The sequence below is a fragment of the Thamnophis sirtalis genome, unplaced genomic scaffold, assembly GCF_051295495.1.
Source record: "Thamnophis sirtalis isolate CommonGarterSnake01/CBP01778 unplaced genomic scaffold, rThaSir2_p1.2 scaffold_6, whole genome shotgun sequence".
Classification (NCBI taxonomy): domain Eukaryota; kingdom Metazoa; phylum Chordata; class Lepidosauria; order Squamata; family Natricidae; genus Thamnophis; species Thamnophis sirtalis.
Window position 1 is genome coordinate 127,629,315 of NW_028261386.1, and position 22,124 is coordinate 127,651,438.

The 22,124-nt window shown below is 42.3% G+C and overlaps 1 protein-coding gene across 1 annotated transcript in view; it reads left to right on the top strand.

Moving 5' to 3' along the window:
- LOC106545657 (protein eyes shut homolog) overlaps window positions 1-22,124 on the top strand; it is a 550,606-nt gene that overhangs the window by 496,021 nt on the left and 32,461 nt on the right. Inside the window, exons 24-25 of the mRNA XM_087719050.1 lie at window positions 17,587-17,759; window positions 19,385-19,567. Coding sequence (XP_087575176.1) covers window positions 17,587-17,759; window positions 19,385-19,567 — 356 coding nt within the window. The remainder of the gene's footprint in view (window positions 1-17,586; window positions 17,760-19,384; window positions 19,568-22,124) is intronic.

Sequence of the window (22,124 nt, forward strand, 5' to 3'; positions counted from 1 at the left end):
AGGAAGGAAGGAAGGAAGGAAGGAAGGAAGGAAAAGAAAATATGATTTTGTTTGCAGCAAATATAATTACAAAATTGTCTCTTATTTTATGATTACCAAAAAAGCTTTTGTTTTCAAATTATCCATTCTTTTCCAGTCATCAAAACCATAAGTCATAAGAGCATTTTCCCCATTTCATGCAAAAAGTGGTTTCCAAACAACCATAAGTCAATAACTAATATAAGTCAAACTGTCAATGAAGTTAATTAGGCATTTCTACATGCTCCATCATGGTCACTAACCATTCCTCCATTGTGGAGGAATGTATCAAGCCTTTCCAGTTTTGAGCATATAATAGTTTCGCTGTGGTTATCATATATAAAAACGAAACACCATAATGTTTTGCTAGTTGCCTGTCCATTAGCCCCATAAGAAATGTGTCTGGTTTCAGTTGTATTTTCATCTTAAATTTAATGTCCATATTTGTATCCAATTTTTTTTCTAAGCATGCCTTAATATAGTTAATTTGAAATAACACACAAATCATCCTTGTCATAGTTATACTCATGTATTTTACTTTCCAATATGAATACGGTATGAAACATATTAAGAGACCTTCTTTTGTTAACTGTTTATATGAAATATCATCTTGTGGTGATTCCTGGGAGAAGATTCTGCACTCTTGAATTAACTACAGCTGTTATGGATGCTGTTGTCCATCTGGATCTTTTTTCCAGCTTTCCCTTTCATTGTCTTGTCACAAAGATGCTTTTTCAAGAGGCAGCTGGATTTTCTTTGTTGCTCCTTGAAGATATTTTGCTTCTCATCCAAAAACTTTCTTTCATTTCTCATCCAAGAAGCGTTAGAACTGAAGAAGCTTCTTGGGTGAGAAGCAAGGCACTTTCAAGAAAAGAAAAAAAGGAAGTCCAGTTGCCTCTTGAAAAAGCATCTTTGGGGCAACCATGACCTGGATGACTGAGAATCTCCACAGATTTTCATGGTCTTCTTTCTCCACCACCACTAACACAAACAGGTGGGAGAACTGCGGTGTCATATTCTTCCTCCCACGCCCATGAGGGCATTTGGGACAACAAGAGGACTTCCAAGACTTTCTGGAACCACTTGCATTGTGCCCAATGCAGGGGTGGGATTCAGCCGGTTCAGACTGGTTCGGGTGAACCGGATGCTAATTTTACATCTGGTTCACCAAAGTGGAAGTTGCAAGGACAGTCCTGCCCCCCTTCCTCTCCCATGAGTCACCACGTGGCCTGTTTTGGATGCCAAGTAAGTTCAGGGCCTGTGTGGAGGCTCTGGGCAGGTGAAGAAACAGGCCTCCTGGAAATTCCTGAAGTCTGGAGGGCCTCTGGAGCCAGGGGGACACCATTTTTGCCCTCCCAGAGGCTCGAGGAAGGCCTTCGGAGCCTGGGGAGGGTGAAAACGTCCCCCTTGCCATGGTGCAGGAGTCTGGGTAGGTCATGCCTATCCTGGCCACACCCACCCGGCAACCAGGCAGAGCGTGGCACGACAAAACCGCGCTCGACTAAGCCATGCCCGATTAAACCACGTCACTGATGTCATCAACAGGGCGACAACAGCGAGCGCAGAGAAAGAAGGGCGCTTTAAATAGCGCTTTGAAAGCAAGCCGATTCAACTTAAGGTAAGGGTTAGGTTTAGGGTTAGGTTTAGGGTTAGGTTTAGGGTTAGGTTTAGGGTTAGGTTTAGGGTTAGGTTAAGGGTTAGGGTTAGGGTTAGGGTTAGAGTTAGGGTTAGGATTAGGGTTGGGTTAAGGGTTAGGGTTAGGGTTAGGTTAAGGGTTAGGATTAGGTTTAGGGTTAGGTTAAGAGTTAGGTTTAGGGTTAGGTTTAGGGTTAGGTTAAGGGTTAGTTTTAGGGTTAGGTTTAGGATTAGGTTTAGGGGGGTTAGGTTTAGATTTAGGAGTTAATTTTAGGTTTAGTGTTTACAGCGTGCTTCTGTCTCCGCGTTGTTGTCGCCCTGTTGATGACGTCAGCTACGCGGTTTAGTCGAACGCGGTTTTGTGGTGGAACCCAGGCAGAGAACCGCTTGCTAAAAATTTGAATTGAATGCCACTCTTGGTCCAATGTCCCTGGCATTTATTCCACTGATAATTAAAAGCTCAATCATCTTTCAAGAGACTTTTCAAATGGCAGGGAACAACATTTCCACAGCCTCTAAACTGACTGACTGTGGAATTACAGCTTTATTTGGAAATGAGTTTCCTTAAAACGGAACTTATGCTGAACAAATATATGCTTCCTATGCCTAGACACACATAAATAAGGGGGTTTTTTCCCCCCCATTGTAATTCATCTTCATCTTTCAAAAATCAGGCAGGTTTCCAGATAACAACGCTCATTTAAATAATGTACAGGAAGCATGTCCATCTTTATTCAAAAGTAAACCCCTGCTGGGACAGTGATGCATAATCTTAGTTAAACATGCACATGATTGGATCCTGCAATAATTGCCAGTGTTTATTTTTAGACTGGGGAATGATTTTATGTTTCTTAAATGAAGTACATAAATGTGGGTCTGGATTTACAGCAGACTTTTTGCAGCTTATATGTTTAGTCGTATTCTTCACATGTGTTAGATTTATACTTAAAATGTAAAAGTGAGCATAGAACAGGGCTGTCAAAATCACGGCCCATGGGGAGGATGTGTCATGCACTGGCCACGCCCATGCCCGGTTTAGCGAAGGGGGGCAATAGCAACAGCAATAGCAGTCAGACTTATATACCGCTTCATAGGGCTTTCAGCCCTCTCTAAGCGGTTTACAGAGTCAGCATATTGCCCCCAACAACAATCCAGGTCCTCATTTCACCCACCTCGGAAGGATGGAAGGCTGAGTCAACCCTGAGCCAGTGAGATTTGAACAGCCGAACTGCAGAACTGCAGTCAGCTGAAGTAGCCTGCAGTGCTGCATTTAACCACTGCGCCACCTTGGCAAAGTCCCAATGTGTCACGTGACGCTGCCATGACAACGTGAGTTTGACACCCCTTGTATAGAAAGAGGTACTTATATTCACCAGTCCAGTGGTGGGCTTCAAAAAATCTTGAAACCTCTTCTGTAGATGTGGCCTGATTTCTGGGTCCACTGGTGGAACCTCTTCTAACCGGTTCGGTAGATTTGACGAACCGGTTCTACCGAATAGGTGCGAACTGGTAGGAACCCACCTCTGCACCAGTGTTTCACAGAAACAAGAGTCAGGAATCAAACAGTAGCAACTCCGCGCTTTCAGTGATAAAAACAGTATTCCAGTTTTGTAGCAATAGCAATAGGAGTTAGACTTATATACCGCTTCATAGGGCTTTCAGCCCTCTCTAAGCGGTTTACAGAGTCAGCATATTGCCCCCAACAATCCGAGTCCTCATTTTACCCATCTCAGAAGGATGGAAGGCTGAGTCAACCCTGAGCCAGTGAGATTTGAACCGCCGAACTGCAGCTAACAGTCAGCTGAAGTGGCTGCAGTGCTGCACTCTAACCACTGCGCCACCTTGTAGTATGGCACATGCTCACCTCAGAAGTTGCACGCATTTCATTTTTCAGCAAATGTGCAGCAAATGGTGTGAGGGGGTGGGATTAAAAACAAAGCTTACGAAGCTGATGATTGCTCATGGAATGAAGAAGCTAAAAGCACAAATGTTTACAGTACTGCAACATCCTGCAAGCTTCCTTCCTTCCTATTTTTGGGAGGCCGTTCAGGCAGTCCTCGACTTACAACCACAATTTCCATTGCTAAGCAAGACAGTTATTGAGTTTTGCCCGATTTTATTGTCACAGTTGTTAAGTGAATCATTGCATTTGTTAAGTTAGCAACATGGTTGTTGAGTGAAGGAGCCGAGATGGCGCAGTGGTTAGGGTGCAGTACTGCAGGCCACTTCAGCTGACTGTTAGCTGCAGTTCGGCGGTTCAAATCTCACCGGCTCAGGGTTGACTCAGCCTTCCATCCTTCCGAGGTGGGTGAAATGAGGACCCAGACTGTGGGGGCGATATGCTGACTCTGTAAACCGCTTAGAGAGGGCTGAAAGCCCTATGAAGCGGTATATAAGTCTAATTGCTATTAATCGGGCTTCCCCTTTGATTTTGCGGATCAAAAGGTCACAAAAGCTAATCACATGACAATAGCAATAGCAATAGCAATAGCAGTAGACTTATATACCGCTTCATAGGCCTTTCAGGCCTCTCTAAGCGGTTTACAGAGAGTCAGCATATTGCCCCCAACAATCTGGGTCCTCATTTTACCCACCTCGGAAGGATGGAAGGCTGAGTCAACCCTGAGCCGGTGAGATTTGAACCGCTGACCTGCTGATCTAGCAGTAGCCTGCAGTGCTGCATTTAACCACTGCGCCACCTTGGCTCTTGGCTACCGCAACTGTCATAAGGATGAACCAATAGCTAAGCATCCAAATTTTGATCACGTGACCGAGGGGCTGCACGTGCTGCGACGGTCGTGAGAAAAAAACCTCATGCTATCAAGCAACCTTTAACTTTTTCTTCTTCTAATGTTTCTTCTAATAAATATTTGTAAATTTTCGTTATGAATTTATTTTTCATAAGAAAATAAATAAGAACATTACTGTAAATATGCAGCGGCTTATTATACTAGAGTCCATTGAGATTTCTTTAAATGAAAGGAGCTGAAAAGCAAGTGCTAAACTCTGAGTACAGTTTTGATTTACTGTATTAGTAGGAGAGCTTTATTTTATCCTTAGGGCTCCAGCATTTACATTAGAGGCACTTGCCGGAATCATAACCCTTAAAGATTCTCATAAAGCAATTCTGAAACCCGATGGATGAACCCACTTGTCTGAGCTACGTAGAACTTTAATATTTGCTTTTTCTAGTAATAGCAAACTTTGAAGTAGCTCTTGCATTCCTGTAACAGACAGCAACCATTAGAGCTTCATAATATACAACCTGCAGGCTTAAACTTCCTACTATGGTCTGTGAATACGTTTTAAGAAACAGTTTTCAGGTTTCAGAGCTTAGCCTAGCAACTATTTAATATGTTGGCATTCTGGGAAGCCTCAAATAAAGACCATAACCTGCATTAAGAAGGAGAGTTTTCCGTAAACATCTCCCAGGTGGGGAAATGTTAAAGTGGACTAACTACAGCAGGGGTGTCAAACTTGATTTCACGGAAGGCCACATCACGATTGTATTTTTGACCTCGGGAGGGGGGGGGGGGGCAGAGTGGATGTGGCCAGCTTGACATCATTCGTGTCAGGGTTGCCTGTGGTGTCTCGAGCACTCTGCCAGTGAAAATGGGCTCCTGAGATGCGTTTTCGGCTACGACAGACTCCTGCAATCCTCTGCCAGCAAAAATGGAGCTCGGGAGGGTTCACCGAAAAATGCGCGCCCGACAAATGTATGCCGACAAAACCGCGCCAACAAAACCGCGCCCGCCATCAACAAACAACATAATGGGATGCGAAAGCAACGTTATAACCCTAACCTTTTATAATGTTGTTTTTGCATCCCATTATGTTGCGGTTTTGTCGGCGCGCATTTGTCGGGCGCGCATTTGTCAGGTCACGGCTCGGGAGGGCCGTCCACGGGCCTTCCGAGCTCCATTTTTTCTGGCCGAGGCACCGCAGGCCAGTTATTTGCTGTTTCCAGGGCGGCACCTGGGCATTGAGTTTGACACCCCTGAACTACAGGTTAATGTATGGATCAATTACATGGATTCCTCCTACTTGTCCCAAAATTGGTTCCTGAATGTAAAAGGCAGCCATTTGTTCAGAAAATACACCAAATGTCTATTGCACAAAGGATATTTTAAGAGTTTTTTTTCCAACGTCACGTAAACTTTTTATAAAGGTCAGGAAAGTAGAAGGTGAGTTGGATCCCCAGATACCTTTGTGGTCTACCAACCAGTGGTGGGATTCAAATAATTTAACAACCGGTTCTCTGTCCTAATGACCAGATGGGTAGGTGGGGCTTAGTGGTCATGTGACCATGTGGGCATGGCCAACTCAACATTACTCAGGTCGATGGGCGCTTCGCCTTAGCTGTTACAATGTAATAAGGGTTAACCAGAGAGGCAGTTTCTGTAAGCAGGGCAATAAAGATTAGGCTAGAAACAACACCAGAATGTTTCCTTCCTGCCTTCCTTACAGGATTAGCCCTGTAAAGCGGAAAAAATCCAAAAGAAGATTTCTTCCAACAACCGGTTCTCTAAACCTCTTAGAAAGTTAAGAACCGGTTCTTCCGAATAGGTGCGAGCTGGCTGAATCCCACCACTGCTACCAACCCTTTGCTACCTCTGATCAGCCACCACATTTTAATGAGATAGTTGCTGAAAGACTATTTCTTACCTCTTGGAAGTGAAAAACTATGTATTTTGAAAAGAAAATTTAGGAAACACCCTGGAAAAAATGGAAAGACAATTTTGGATCCACTGCAGCTCTACACTGCACAATAATGCAGTTTCCCCCCAAAATATTAAATGAGGTTTTGGCCCACAAAAGGTAGTCCACCCTTGAATTAAAGTACTGTTTAATTTCTTTCTAGATTAAGCCCTCCACCCACAAACAGCTTTCATGGAATGCAGATCGTTATGTGTACCATTTTAATCCTGGATAGAAGGGTATCTGTTCTTTCAAAGGAAAGTTTTATCAGTGATGCTTCTTGGAGCACATTTTTGAGGTTCAACCAAAAGTACATTGCCTTTGTGGTATGCTTACCTTGCATGCTCCAACCATGAAGGTTGGAAATTCTTATTTTTAATTTGCAGATATGGAACTGAGATGCTGAGAAAACAAGAAAGTTCTTGAATTAATAACATGGGTACTGTTTTTCTAGTTTTGCAATTAATCTATCTAATTTGATCTTCTTGCCTCTTTCATTAATTAAAGTCTCTTTAATCTTTCGTTAATTAAAACCAAATTAGCTTTACGTATCCTTTTCTTTTTGCAGGAGAAAAACCTTTAAAACAATCAAAGCCTGTTTTGTTACTTAACTGTTTGTAACTGTTTTGTTACAAAGCCTGTTTTGTTACTTAACTTAAAGCATTATTTGTTATAATTCTTTCATTGTTCTCACTCTCCTTTGTTTCTCATGAATTTATTTTCTTGTATTAGTCCCATCTTTTTTTAGGCTTGCTATGCCATTTCCCCCCCAATACCATTCATAAGTTTAAGGGGTATGTTCAAAGGGGAAAAAAAGACCAAATGCCCACAGTGATAGCCAATTAAATGGAATTATTGCAAAAAAGCCTATGCACAGGAATCGTCTCAACTAATGGTTAGCACCTGCTTGGAGTTAGTGGAATATAAGAGAGGGGTTGAATTTACTCAGCTTATGACTATGTAAGGATTCTAGGCTAATCCCCTCTTTTAACTCCGCCCCCAGGTTCTGCCACTCCTTCTCCTACATAATTTAGCATACTTACCTTAAAAACCAGCTAAGTTCACAAAATAAACCATACTCTTGAAACTGCAGAAGATGATGGTAAAAGGACAAACAACTTATCAATGTGTATCTTAAGGTGCACTGCATCACCTGTGCTTCATTATGGGAGAAGGGAAACCAGCAATCCTTCTCAGATATCAAAAAGCATGAGCTTCATCATGTGCTATTAGAAATGTTCTGGCTATGTATCCTGATTTTTGAAATTTTAAAAATAATTGCCTACCATTGGCAGAGCCAATTGGTTATAAAGATGGTTGCAAAAAAAAATGATTTAATGCATTCACTCCACTTGTCATTTTTAATGTTCATACAAACATACATACAAAGAACATGGACCCTATCCTGTTGGAGTTATCCTGTTTTTATTTCCAGATTCTAGATGTAAAAGAACATAGAGATGATGGTTTTACTTGTCATTCAGCTGTCATTTTAAGTTTCTTGCGATGACTCGTCTAAAATTCTCTTTCTTAAAAAGTGTTATTATTTTGAACTATTAATGTTGAACTGTTAGCTCAAAATTAACTCGCAAATCAATCTATAAATTATCAATCCTAATTTGTGTAGAATAATGTTTTTATACTGGGATAAACCTGGGTTTGCTTATTTTGTGGTATAATGGGCCAGAATTAGCCAAGCCTACACCACCTTTATTAATCAGTAACCTACAATAGTCTCTACCATTTCTATCCTAATAAAAACATTATGTGAAATCCATAATTGATCAGAGCAATATCTTTGGTCTTGTCGGCTAATGACCATGGCATATGGAAAATTGAGTTAGTTTATTTCTCTTTATTATCTCACGCTTTTATGCTTTTGACTTACTATTTCTTGTTCTTTTTTTTTTGTTCTAAATGCTATGATTTACTCTGGCTGAAAAGGAATAGTGTATTAGCTGTCTATGTTTCTAATGGAGCGTAGCAGTCAACACTATCTTGAAGATACACACCAGTGGTGGGTTTCAAAATGTTTTGGAACCTCTTCTGTAGGTGTGGCCTGCTTTCTGGGTCCACTGGTGGAACCTCTTCTAACCGGTTCGGTAGATTTGATGAACCGGTTCTACCGAATAGGTGCGAACTGGTAGGAACCCACCTCTGATCCATACACACACACTACACAAACATAAAATCCTGCCAAATTAAATCTACACCTTTCTCTCTGTGTATTGTAAAATGTTATCCAGGTCATATCAAATAACAAAAATGCCTTTTATTAGTAATAATTATTATAGGAACTAACTAACTAATAATCAATTTTTTAAAAAAATTGAGCCTCCGTCCTAATAATTTAAAATTTGATTTAAATAAAGCCTGTCTTTCAGGAACTAGGTTACATTGTTCAATTTTATAATCTGTTAGCTATAAATGGGGTTTCAAACTACCTACTGTAGTTTACAAGCTTGAGAAGAATTGCTTGCTTTTTCAAAGCTTGGGTATAATTATCATGCATAGATCCATACGAATACAAAATTTATTAATTCAGCAAGAAAAAAAATATAGGCTGGCTGGGACACAATGTGGTTTTCATATCCACACTAAATTATATTGCATTTTATTGAAGGAAGAACAAAATAATATTCATCATGAATTTTAGCTAACAAAAATGATCCAAAATTTGTACCAAACAAAGATAACACACAATGCTAAGCTTTTCTGCCTTTATTATCTGGCTTGTTTATCTTTCACCTTTATTATTTAGGAAAGTAATGGCAGATATTTATCTCAGAGGATAATATTCTTCACTGACTTGAAAGCAGCAGCAATTTACACCTCGATTCCTCACGCTGAAGCTGAAGCTCTGATTTGCTATTGATGCTTAAAAGAGAAAGTAACAGGAAGACTCTTAGATGTGTCTCACCTTAATCAGCTCCTAATGGATATGAATAAGTTAATTCCTGGGGAGAATATCTACAGCAGTGCGATCTGCAAATAAACCCAAGCAGAAACACTGGTTTGGTTTTTTTAAAATAAATGGCAGTGAAAGAAATGGTACTTACCATCCAAAAATTGACTTATAGAAAAGTAAAGGACAACTAAAGAAGGCACTGTAAGGAGATTCCTGCCAAATCAGATTGAAAGGTCCCGATACTGATCAATGTAAACATCATGCAAATGCCCTTTCTGTATCATTTAAACAATGCCAGCCTTCACATCCTATTCCCCCCAATTGAGTGGTGGGTTTCAAACATTGTTCGAACCTACTCTGTGGGTGTGGCCTCCTTTGTGGGAGTGGCTTGCCGCCCATGTGACCGGATGGGAGTAGCTTGCCGCCCATGTGAACAGATATGAAGATGCCGACGACACTTGTCAGAACCACCTTAAATTACCTCACACACAGCACTGGCATGCATAAGAATATGATGTAATCTTGTTCTTTAAAAGGCATTTTTGGTTTGCGTTAAAACAACTTCAACACACGCAATGTTCTGATTGCACCGCAAACGCAGTAGTCATCCTCACCTTTCACAGAAGCACTGAGTTTTATAAATATGAGCATGGGTAGTGTAGAATAATCATATCCAAGGACCAGTGGTGGGTTTCAAAAAATTTTGGAACCTCTTCTGTAGCAATAGCAATAGCAATAGCAGTGGACTTATATACCGCTTCATAGGGCTTTCAGCCCTCTCTAAGCGGTTTACAGAGAGTCAGCATATTGCCCCCAACAATCTGGGTCCTCATTTTACCCACCTCGGAAGGATGGAAGGTTGAGTCAACCCTGAGCCGGTGAGATTTGAACCGCTGACCTGCTGATCTAGCAGTAGCCTGCAGTGCTGCATTTAACCACTGCGCCACCTTGGCTCGTAGATGTGGCCTGCTTTCCGGGTCCACTGGTGGAACCTCTTTTAACCGGTTCGGTAGATTTGATGAACCGGTTCTACCGAATAGGTGCAAACTGGTAGGAACCCACCTTTGCCCCAATTCCAGATGACGATTCTGCATCATCATTTATAAATCAGGAATAGTGGATGGAAACTGATAAAGGAAAGATTCAAGGAGAAAGGAGGAGGAATTTTCCAACAGTGAGAACAATCAATCAATGGAACAGAAGTTGCCTTCAGAAGTTGTGGGAGCTTCATCACTTGAAGCTTTCAAGAAGAGATTGGACTGCCATCTGTCAGGAATAGTGTAAGGCAGAGGGGGTCAAACTTGGGGTTTTGTTTGCCCTTGGGGTCCAGGGTCTGCGTGGTCAGGCCCATGGTGGTGGGGGTTGCTCCCTTGCTGTCTCCACAGGCCAACTCCATGGCCTATCATGGGTCTGTGGATCCGGCCTGTGGGCCACATGTTTGACAATCCTGGTGTAGGGTCTTCTGCTTGGATGGAGGGTTGGACTAGATGACCTACAAGGTCCCTTCCAACTCTGTTAATCTCTTAATGTTCCTTTCCATGCTGGTAATGCCCATGACACCAACTCCCTATTAAGAAATAGTCCAATAAGAATCAACAATCTAAGTTTAATGCAAATGACTATCATTAGCATATAACAGAGATGGCTGAACTTTTTGCCATTGCGTGCTGAAAGCAGGGGGGAGTGCGGGGTGGGTGGGGGTCATGCGCACGCATGCCCACACCCATAATTCTATCTGTCCTCCCCCATGCCTGCATGCAAAACCCCACGCAGGAGCGTGCAACCCTTTCCCCCCGCTTTTGGTGCATTATGGCACGGTGAATCTGTTGTTTGTGCTCCCCAGGCTCCAGAGGCTTTCCCCCGCACTCCAGAGGCTGTCCAGAGGCCAAAAATGGCCCATTTTCCAACTTCCAATTGGTGTGTTGATCTGTTTTTTTTCCCTCGCCTCCAGATGGAGAAAAACAGCCCAACATGCCAATCGGAAGTCCGTTCCCGAACTTCCAGTTTGTGTGTTGAGTTGTTTTTCTCCCTCTGGAGGGTTCAGAGAAGCAGGGGTGGGTTTCTCGCCCCGTTCCAACCGGTTTGGTTGGAACGGGGCCGGCGGCATCCTCGTGCATGTGCGCAGCGCACGCATGCGTACTAGCGTCTGTGCGATGCTCCAGCTGCTCCTGGGGGATCGCGCAGGCGCTGTATGCGTCCTGCGCATGCGTGGAAGCGCAGAACTCATCAAAACCGGGTAAGGAACGCGGGCGGGCGGGTGGGCCCTTCGCCGTTCCCGGAAGTTACTTACTTCCGGGTTCGCCGACCAACCGGTTCACGGGGACTGCCGCAAACCGGTTGAAACCCACCCCTGCAGAGAAGCCTCCGGAGGGCAAAAAATGACCAAAAATGAAGGCAGAAATCAGCTGTCCAGCATGCACATGCGTGCTGGAACTGACAGAGCAATGCCTCGTGTGCCCTAAGAAATGGCTCTGGTTTGGTTTTTTGGTTTTTTGGTTTTATTGAAATTTGTAGGCCGCCCTTTTCCCTAAGGGGACTCAGGGCGGCTCACAGAAAACCAAGGGAGGGGGAATACGACATTAAGACGACAACATATAATAAAATCAACACCATACATTCAATATTCGGGCGGGGTAACGGTCCTTATCCCCAGGCCTGACGGGCGAGCCAGTTCTTCAAGGCTATGCGGAAGGCTTGGACGGTGGAGAGGGTACGAATCTCCACGGGGAGCTCGTTCCAAAGGGCCGGGGCGACTGCTGAAAAGGCCCTCCTCCTTGTAGTTGCCAGCCGACACTGGCTGGCCGATGGAATGCGGAGGAGGCCCAGTCTATGCGATCTTATAGGTCGTAGGGAGGTAATCGGCAGAAGGATATACCTGTAGGTAGTCCTCATATAGCAAGTATAATTGAGATCAATCATTAAACATATTTCATTCATTCATTCATTTTATTTGTCTTGTATGCCGCCCACTCCCGGAGGACTCCGGGCGGCATACAATAGACAAGGGAAAGGGGATAAATAGACAAAGACAACACTTTAAAAAAGACGCAACATTCACAATTTCCATGGGGCTGGATGTTTCACAAGCCCCCCGGCCTGCTGGAGCAGCCAGGACTTGGTGGCTTTGCGGAAGGCCAGGAGGGTAGTAAGAGTCCGGATCTCCACAGGGAGGTCATTCCAAAGGGCTGGAGCTGCAACAGAGAAGGCTCTCCCCCGGGGAGTCGCCAGCCAACATTGGCTGGCAGATGGAATCCGGAGGAGACCTAACCTGTGAGATCTTATCGGTCTGAGGGAGGTAATCGGCAGGAGGCGGTCTCTCAGGTACCCAGGTCCGATGCCATGACCCTGCTTATGTTCTTACTTCAGCTTTGATTTGATTTGCGGTATAGACATGAAATTCATAAATGTAAAGCCTAGTACCAGGGATGAAATGCTATCGGTTCACACCGTTTTGCACGAACTGGTAGGGACAATTGTTGTTAGTTCTGCAAGCCAGTAGTAAAAAAAAAAAAAAAAGCTTCCGAGGATCGTGCGGTTCAGCTGTGAGCCGCGTGATCATCAGAAGCATTTTTTTCCACTTTTTAAATGAATTTTTTTGCTACCTATTCGCGAGTTTTAAAAAATGCTTTAAAAAGTGGGAAAAGAGGTTCAGACGATCGCATGGCACCGCTGAACCTTTTTTTCACTTCTTAAAGCACTTTTTACTACCGGTTCGGGTGAATAAGTAGTAAAAAATACTTTAAAAATTAAAAGAAGTTGGCCACGCCCACCCAGTCACATGACACCACCACCAAGCCACGCCCAGAGAACTGGTGGCATTTTTTTTTACATTTCATCACTGCCTAGTACCAAAATTACTTTTACATCATTGTCGTAACTGTAAATGGTGTCTATTACTTGTACAAAGCTAAAATCACCTGTATTGCTCAGTGATGCTTTACAGCTCCTTGTCTTGTAGGCATTTAATGCAATGTTCTTACCTCTTTCCACAGACATAAGGTTTTTTTTTATGCCAACAGCAGATTCTTTGAAGAGTTGCCAATAAAAGCTAAAGGGATAAATTGTGGAACTAAAAAAACTAGCTAGCATCTGCAATGATAAAGCTGCAAGCATCTGTTCAGAATGCAGCGCAGGATATTAATTGTTTCTGCTTACAAAAAGCTATCAAAGCACACATTGTCAGTTGCTAGGAAGGCAATCAAATTAATAAAGTCTGATAAACAATTATCCCCATTGTATCTATCAGACATTTAGCAAACAATACAGCTGCTTCCCTAGAAATCTCATTAAGGCATTTATAAAAAATGTAGAAATATCCACCAGCCCAAATATATACTGTTCAGTAGCCTTGCCAAGTTATATAAACATGTCTTCTTCAACCAGGGAAATATAATGCAAAATTTCTAGGACAATGTGATTTTTTTTAAAATTATACTCAATCAGTCAATTTAGGATAAAAAGAAATGTAAGTATCTTTAGAACTTGGGTGATATGGACAAAGCATTATTTAGCATTCCATACAAAGAATTCCAAACTTAGTGTTTCACTAACCACTTTAGTATATGCAAAGCACCCATATTTCAACCATTAAACTAATCATGCTCCCTAAAATGGTTGGGATTTTTTTTTGAAGGGGGGGACTTTAATTTTTCCTTCTTTCTCTACGGAGGTGACCTAAATCCCATCCCTATTCTGTACTTAGCAATAGCAATAGCAGTTTGACTTATATACCGCTTCATAGGGCTTTCAGCCCTCTCTAAGCGGTTTACAGAGTCAGCATATCGCCCCCAACAATCCGGGTCCTCATTTCACCCACCTCGGAAGGATGGAAGGCTGAGTCAACCATGAGCCGGTGAGATTAGAACCGCTGAACTGCAGATAGCAGTCAGCTGAAGTGGCCTGCAGTGCTGCACCCTAACCACTGCGCCACCTTGGCCACAATAGCAATAGCAATAGCAGTTAGACTTATATACCGCTTCATAGGGCTTTCAGCCCTCTCTAAGCGGTTTACAGAGTCAGCATATCGCCCCCAACAACAATCCGGGTCCTCATTTCACCCACCTCGGAAGGATGGAAGGCTGAGTCAACCTTGAGCCGGTGAGATTTGAACCGCTGAACTGCAGATAGCAGTCAGCTGAAGTGGCCTGCAGTAGTGCACTCTAACCACTGCGCCACCTCGGCTCTTAACAATACTTAACAATAACCTGGGATGGTTTACACTAAATGGTAGTGTTTGGCACTCAGTCACTTTATAACTCTCATGCTCAGCAAGAGTGCAATTTGTAAGGTCATCGCAGACCCTTGTTTTCCCCCCCCTCCATCACTTCCCCATGATAAGGTAAAGGTAAAAGTTCCCCTTGCACATATGTGCTAGTCATTCCCGTCTCTAGGGGGCAGTGCTCATCTCCATTTCAAAACCAAAGAGCCAGCGCTGTCCGAAGACATCTCTGTGGTCATGTGGCCGGCATGACTAAAAGCCGAAGGCACACGGAACGCTGTTACCTTCCCACCCAAGGTGGTTCCTATTTTTCTACTTGCATTTTTGCATGCTTTTGAACTGCTAGGTTGGCAGAAGCTGGGACAAGTAATTGGAGCTCACTCCATTACATGACACTAGGGATTTGAACCGCTGAACTGTCCACCTTTCTGATTGACAAGCTCCAATGTCTTAGCCACTGAGCCACTGTGCCCATGACGGAGAGACCCTTTTTCAAAATCCCATTTTGTTTTTATATTTTTGAGGAAATAATTTAATAATTTAATTTAAAGCCCTACATGGCTTAGGACCAGCCTATCTGCGAGACCGCCTACTGCCATACACCTCCCAATGGCCGATAAGATTCCACAGGATGGGCCTCCTTCGGATACCATCAGCCGGTCCGGACCTTACCCACTCTCATGGCCTTCAGGAAAGCCGTTAAAACCTGGCTGTTCCGGCAGGCCTGAGGCTGTTGACCTTAGTGTTAAGGTCCAGCCCCGATTAGAACGTATGTGTGTTGTGAATTTTAAACTATTTTTTACTTATTTTGCTTTTCTTTTTTTTTCTTCTTCGTTGTAAGCCGCCCGGAGTCCTCCGGGATTGGGCGGCCTATAAATTTAATAAATGAAATGAAAATGAATGAATAATATTACAGTGCTAGTGTAAATACATGTATCATAGAATCATAGGACTGGAAGGAACCTCAAGGGTCTTCTAGTCCAACCCTCTATCAAAGGTAGGAGACATTATATCACTCCTGGCAAAGTTGTCCAATCTTTTCAATCCAGGGATGGCACATGGAACAACTCCAGGAGGCAAGTTATTCCATCAATTAATTAATTTCTATTATTTACATTTGTTTTAATGGTTTTTTTTTAATTTTGTTGTACCATAAGATTAGAGTCGGCTACCAATATTGTTTAATTGATTAATAATTACTTATTACTTGAGAGACCGCCTGCTGCCAATTACCTCCCAAAGACCCATTAGATCGCACAGGGTTGGCCTCCTCCGGGTTCCGTCTACCAGCCAATGTCATCTGGCTACGACCCGGGGAAGGGCCTTCTCTGTGGCAGCTCCGGCCCTTTGGAACGAACTCCCCGCAGAGATTCGGACCCTCACCTCTCTCCAGGCCTTCCGAAAAAGCTGTTAAAACCTGGCTGTGTCGGCAGGCCTGGGGTTGATGAGTTCCCTTCCCCTCTCGACCTGTGTGGCTGTGTGGCTGTTGGTTATTTTAAATGCTCGCATTGTACTTTTGTGTTCCCTTCCCCCTTGAGTTGTTCGCCGCCCTGAGTCCCTCTGGGAATAAGGCGGCATATAAATAAAACAAATCTCAAATCTCTCTCAAATAAGGAGAGCTTTGTGGTGTAGACAACACATCTAGTATCATCAGAGGGAGGCACCATCCCAGTCATTTAGTCTTCTGTCCTTTTCGTCAAAAGCAGACAACTCTATTAGTCTGTTTCTTGGAGTCGTTGAAAAGGTTACTAAGTTTTAATCTTTCCAAAAGGTAATGATGGCTTTCATCCTTGTTCTTTTGTCTGAAACTGCCATCTTTTTGTTCAGTCCAGAGGCTTCTGGTCCCAGAGCTTCCAATAAAAGGTCACTGTGGCAATTGGCCTCCTTTTTTTTGTTTTTAATGGAAGAGATGAGCAGGAAGAAAACTCAGAAATTGAAGATGATATCGATTGAGTCCCTCTGCCCTTCTCTTTCCTTCCTTGGCAAAATTCTGAGGAAAAAGAAAACAGTACAGTAAATGCCTCACTTAAAAAACATCTCTAGAATCTAGATGGTGTCATTGACATAAATTGGAGCCCAATATCTTCCTGTGTTTTCCCAGTATCTTCTGTATTTTAGTATTAAATCAATACTTCAATAAATATATTGAGTTGTTTGTTTGTTTTTCTAGTGGGGAAAGGAAATGCATGGACACTCCTTCCTAGGAATAGAAATGGTCAGAAGATGGTCAGGAATGGTAGCCATAAAATCTAAAGGAGCAACATTCTTAGAGCAAAGCACTGCAAACTTAAGAAGATTTCTAAACCATATGCAAAGAACATGCCTGTTTGAATATTGCTTTGCGCTTTAGTGGATTTGAGACAGAAGGATGACTGCTATTCTTTTCTATGTCTGTGTTCTGATCTAGGCTTCCCCAAAAAGCACGAAGCAGATTCCTGGTCCCGACAAAAGCCCTTTTATTAAACGAATGTGAATTCCTCTCATTCACGTTCGGCAAAAACCTGGTACACAGTCTTTCAAAGGTGAATTTATGACCACAGACCTTATCTAGCTTGGAAAGTTGCCATGCGAATATTTTCCAAACGCAGTGCTGTGCAAGGAAAAACTTGGCACAGAGTCTCTGAGATTCACAGACAGATCTTCACACTCCTGAAACGAACGAATTGTTTCCTGCAAAAGTCCACTCCCCTTTCGCATCTCTTTTGTTTCCTATGGGAGGGGCCATTCACCATCTACCTGTGCCTTTACTCCCAAGTCAGCCCTGATTTCTTAGCTGTTCTTTTCTTCTGGCGGCTCTGCACATGCGCACCCAGGGAACAGGCTCCAGCTGTTCCTCTGCCTCACTGCTGTCTAGCTCCAAAGGCAGATGAGAACTGCCAGACGGCCTTGGCCCCCTCTCTGCCTCCAACACAGAGCCCTCGTCCGAGCCTTCCCCAGACTCCAGGACTGGCCCAGGTTCCTCCCCAACCTCCTCACTTTCCGACTCTGCTGCCAATTCTGCTGGCCACTGACAGCCCGCAACACTGTGCATGTGGATGTACGCTACAATATATGTGTGTTTATACATTTTCTTTCTTTCGTTCTTTTTTTTCCTTCTTTCTTTCTACAGTGACACAGAGAACTGGTTCTGTGAATGTCCTCCTAGCTACTCTGGAAAATTATGTCAGCTTTCAAACTGCGAGCAAAACCCATGTGGGAACGGAGCAACTTGTTTTCCTAAATCCAGACAGGATGCTGTGTGCCTCTGTCCATATGGAAGGACTGGGATTCTTTGTAACGATGGTAAGAACAATTATGAGTCCTAAGTCAGAACTCCTCTCCCCTTTTTTTAAAAAAAAAGGAAAATGAAAGGGATGAAATTGTCATTCGAAAGCCAATTTCAACGTTGGGACATTAACCTGAATGATCTGGATGTATCTTATTATGCCCCCATTTGAGATTAAAGTCGTCAATATTGTTAATAATGGGATGTACAAAGCTCCAAAATGTTTTGTTCTCCCCCCACATTGTGCCAACACCCCTGCCCTACATCATGCCGTTCTGGTGGCAGTAGGCCATTTCCGAAATAAAGCCTCTGAACTGGATGTAATCTAAATCTTTCCTCTGAAACAATGTGCCCGGGACAATTCAATTTCTTTCCAGTTTGCATTACCCTATTTTTTGGAGTATAAGACGCACCTTTTTCCCTCAAAAAAAGAGGCTGAAAATCTGGGTGCGTCTTATACACCGAATACAGCATTTTTTTTTGCCTCCCGAAGCTCTGCCCCTTCACCAAAATGCATACCCTTAATGGAGGCTTAATAGAATAGAATAGAATAGAATAGAATAGAATAGAATAGAATAGAATAGAATAGATAACTTTATTGTCACTTTGAATACAGATATAGATAGATAGATAGATGATAGATAGATAGATAGATAGATAGATAGATAGATAGATAGATAGATAGATGATAGATAGATAGATAGATAGATAGATAGATGGATGATAGATAGATAGATAGATAGATAGATAGATAGATAGATAGATAGATAGATAGATAGATAGATGGATGATGGATGATGGATGATGGATGATGGATGATGGATGATGGATGATGGATGATGGATGATGGATGATGGATGATGGATGATGGATGGATGGATGGATGGATGGATGGATGGATGGATGGATGGACGGACGGACAGACAGACAAGTTCAAAAAAACTAAGGTGGAATTATAAGAAATGAACTTTTTGGCACTTCCCTAATATCTGAAACATTGCCCTGATCCCATGCAGCTCTTATAATGTTCTTGTTTTCTACCTTCCTCAATACAAGATATCTTACAGTGTTCCCAGGCAGGGAGCATACTGTGCTTCTAATCAAAAATCCCTCTTCCCTAACAGATCAATCTTCCTTAACAGATTTTCTGTGGAAAGGTGAAAAAATGAAGAGGAATAATTGCTAGGAAAACATCTTGTGGAATTTAAGATAAACACGTTGAGGTTTGAACCTTGTACAATGTTGTGAATCAATGAATATGGAAGGATAATGATTCCAGAGAAGCTGCAGCTGGAAATTACCATAAATTACAATTGTAAAGCTATCACATTTGGAGTGGAAAAAAATCTGGAAAAATCACTAGATGACAGCAAAGATGTATTCCTTTCCTGTCATCTACTGGTCATCCAGAATTTTGTAGGCAAGATTTGGTTGTCATACTCCATTATATTGAAAACAGGCATATTTATTCCTCCGAAGCGTGGGAACTATAGTGCAAAAAGAGTTAAGGAGGGCTCAAGAAATCCCAATTCTCCTTCCCAACTTCTATGGTTTAAGAAGGAAGCAAAGGTATGTTTGAGTAAAGTCTTTTTTTTTTAAGTGCTAGTTTTCTGCAAACAATTTTTAATTCTTTTTTTCACAGCCATTAATATAACCTATCCTAGCTTCAGTGGAACAGATGCTTTTGGCTATACCTCATTCCTAGCATATTCCGCAATTCCAAACATCAGCCTGTGCTATGAATTCCGCCTGAAATTTCAGCTGGCCAACCACAACTCATCGCTACAAGACAATCTCCTCTTTTTCACTGGTCAGAAGGGCCAAGGTAAGGATTCGGAAAGTGTTTTCTTATAGAAGCTAGGAGATTACGATGGAATGTTATTATCGGCCAGTAACTGATCTCAGATGACTATATGAGCATGGGCATTTAAATTCAAAGTAAGGATCTTCAAGTTTCAATGCAATGGTACATGAGAATGGCCTTGGGAGACGGGAGGGAGATTGTCAGACTGGACATCCAGTATGTAAAAGATAGTTTACGGAAGGAGAAGGACTGTGGGAAACATTTCAGAAGGGCTTCTCACTAATTTTCCCAAAAGCAAAAATGAATGGAGAAGGGAAATAAAGTGGCAGGCTGAACCAAAGTAGGCCTCAAGCCTGAACCAAACTAGGGTTTCATGATATTAAAGCTTTAACTGTTCATCTAGAAATTGCAAGGTTTAGACATAATATTGCTGTAACTCAAGGGCAAATCATGAGGGGTGTTTCCAAAACTAACAGATGGCTTTAGCTGAAAGTGATAAACTATATAAGGAAGTTCCTGAATTTCACTCAGTGTTCAGGCCATTTATTCTTTGCTATGAACCTGCGCAAATAAACTCTTCCTTCTCTGAAGGGCTGGCTTGTATGTCCTGTTCTTTCCTACAACAGAAATACTTCCAGCCTTGCAAGATTCTATTAATGTATCTTTACAATTAACATAGAGATACTACTCCTTGGTTGTGCTTCTTGTCTGCATCACCCCACACTACCTCACTAACACCCTGCTTTCTCAGTTCCTTAATGCTCTTTCTCTTTGAGAGTTGTCAGCACCTCACTCTCCCCATTGAGCATGACATATTTGTTTTTGCTATGAAGACATGACTCACTGAATTATTGTGTTGTGGTGGATCCCCCGCTGTAGGTTGTTTGGGATCTTGGATGTCCTTGCAGGTCTCAGAACTCTTCTTCAGCTGTTCTTCCTTCAAATTTCCTATGCCAAAATCCAAAAGACTCCACAGAAGGGAGAGTCTCGTCATATCTTTTTTTGCCTCCTAAGCAACATCCACCAGATTTCCTCTGCATTATTAAAAAAAAAAAATTAGCCGGCAGCCAGCTAGCCAGGCTGAGATTCAATATTATTAGAACCATCCAACCATCTTGTCATGCCACCATAGTTGAGGAAATGTAGACCTCGTTCATATTTATTCCACCATTTACTTTCTATTGTATTCTCTGTTGCTTACAAGTGGCAGATGTAACGTTCCCGTGGTTCGCCCATGAGGCCAATGTTGAGAAAAGACAGGAGACAACCTTTCTCGGGATGGAGCGACGACCCAGATTGGGGGTCTGGTAGCCCCTTTTATTGAGATAGGACAAAGGCAGGAGGAGCAATAGCATGTGGTTAAAAACAGCCTGTAAAAGTACAATTTCTAATCTACTGCTCAGGGAAGTTCTGTCTATATATGGTCAAATCCTGGGCGTCATTGGTAGGGCACATCTCAGGATGTTATGTTATGAACTATCAGGATGTTATGGAGTTTTAGGAGTTTGTTTTCTCCTGTGTGGTTCAGCGTGGCTTTGCAACTATATTACAACATCTCCTACTTTTTTATTTTCTTTTTCTTTACTCTCTACTGCCCAACCTGTCCCCAACTATATTACAACAGGCAGAATTAAGATGAGCTTAGAGGATCTTCAAAAACTAAGGAGGGTTGGACCTGTTTAGTACTGTACTTTGATAGCAGTCAACCAAGGCTGTAGACGAAACTAAGATTTTTTTTAAAAAAAACAGTAGAAACCGATTTTTATTCCGCTGGCCACAAAAACTACATGGCTTTATCTATCCATGAAGTCATCAGAAATTTATTCGTCCTCATTTTTATAATGTAAATGAGTTCTCCTTCTCCAATTTAGCTTTGCCAATTATGGCCAAGTTGTCATTTGGAAGGTTGTTTTCTGATATGCTAAGACAATCATTATATAAGACACTGACACTACAAGATTATGGGAATTCTTGGGTTTTTCAGTCATTAAAGTTCTGTATAGATAGTATAGTGAGAGAAATGGGAAAGCCAAAAAGAAATACTCATGGGTGTTTTTTTTAATGTATTTAATTGGATTTATATGGCCACACATTTTACTATAGTGACTCTGGGCCGGTTACAACAAATAAAAACACCATAGAAAATTACAGCCAAAATATAAAACCGATAATGCCCACTGAGGTAAAAACAATAAATTTAACAGAATTCAATTCAGTCTAGAACTGAGGAGAAATTTCCTGTCAGTGAGAATAATTAATCAATGGATCGGCTTGCCTTCAGAAGCTCTGAGTGCTCCATCACTGGAGGCTTTCAAAAGGAAACTAACCGGTCAACAATTTGTCTGGAATGGCATAAGCTCTCTTGCTCAAGCAACGGGGTGGACTAGAAAATCTCCAAGGTCCCTTTCAACCCTCTTATTTTTACATTCTGTAGTAAACTAAACGGTTCCACCACAAATGCGAGCACAACAAAAGCGCGCCTGACTAAACCGCTGTGTCTAAAGCGCGGTGACAAAACCGCGTGACGAATGAGCGACTAATTAGCCCTAAAGCGCGCTGACAAAAGCGCGCCGACAGA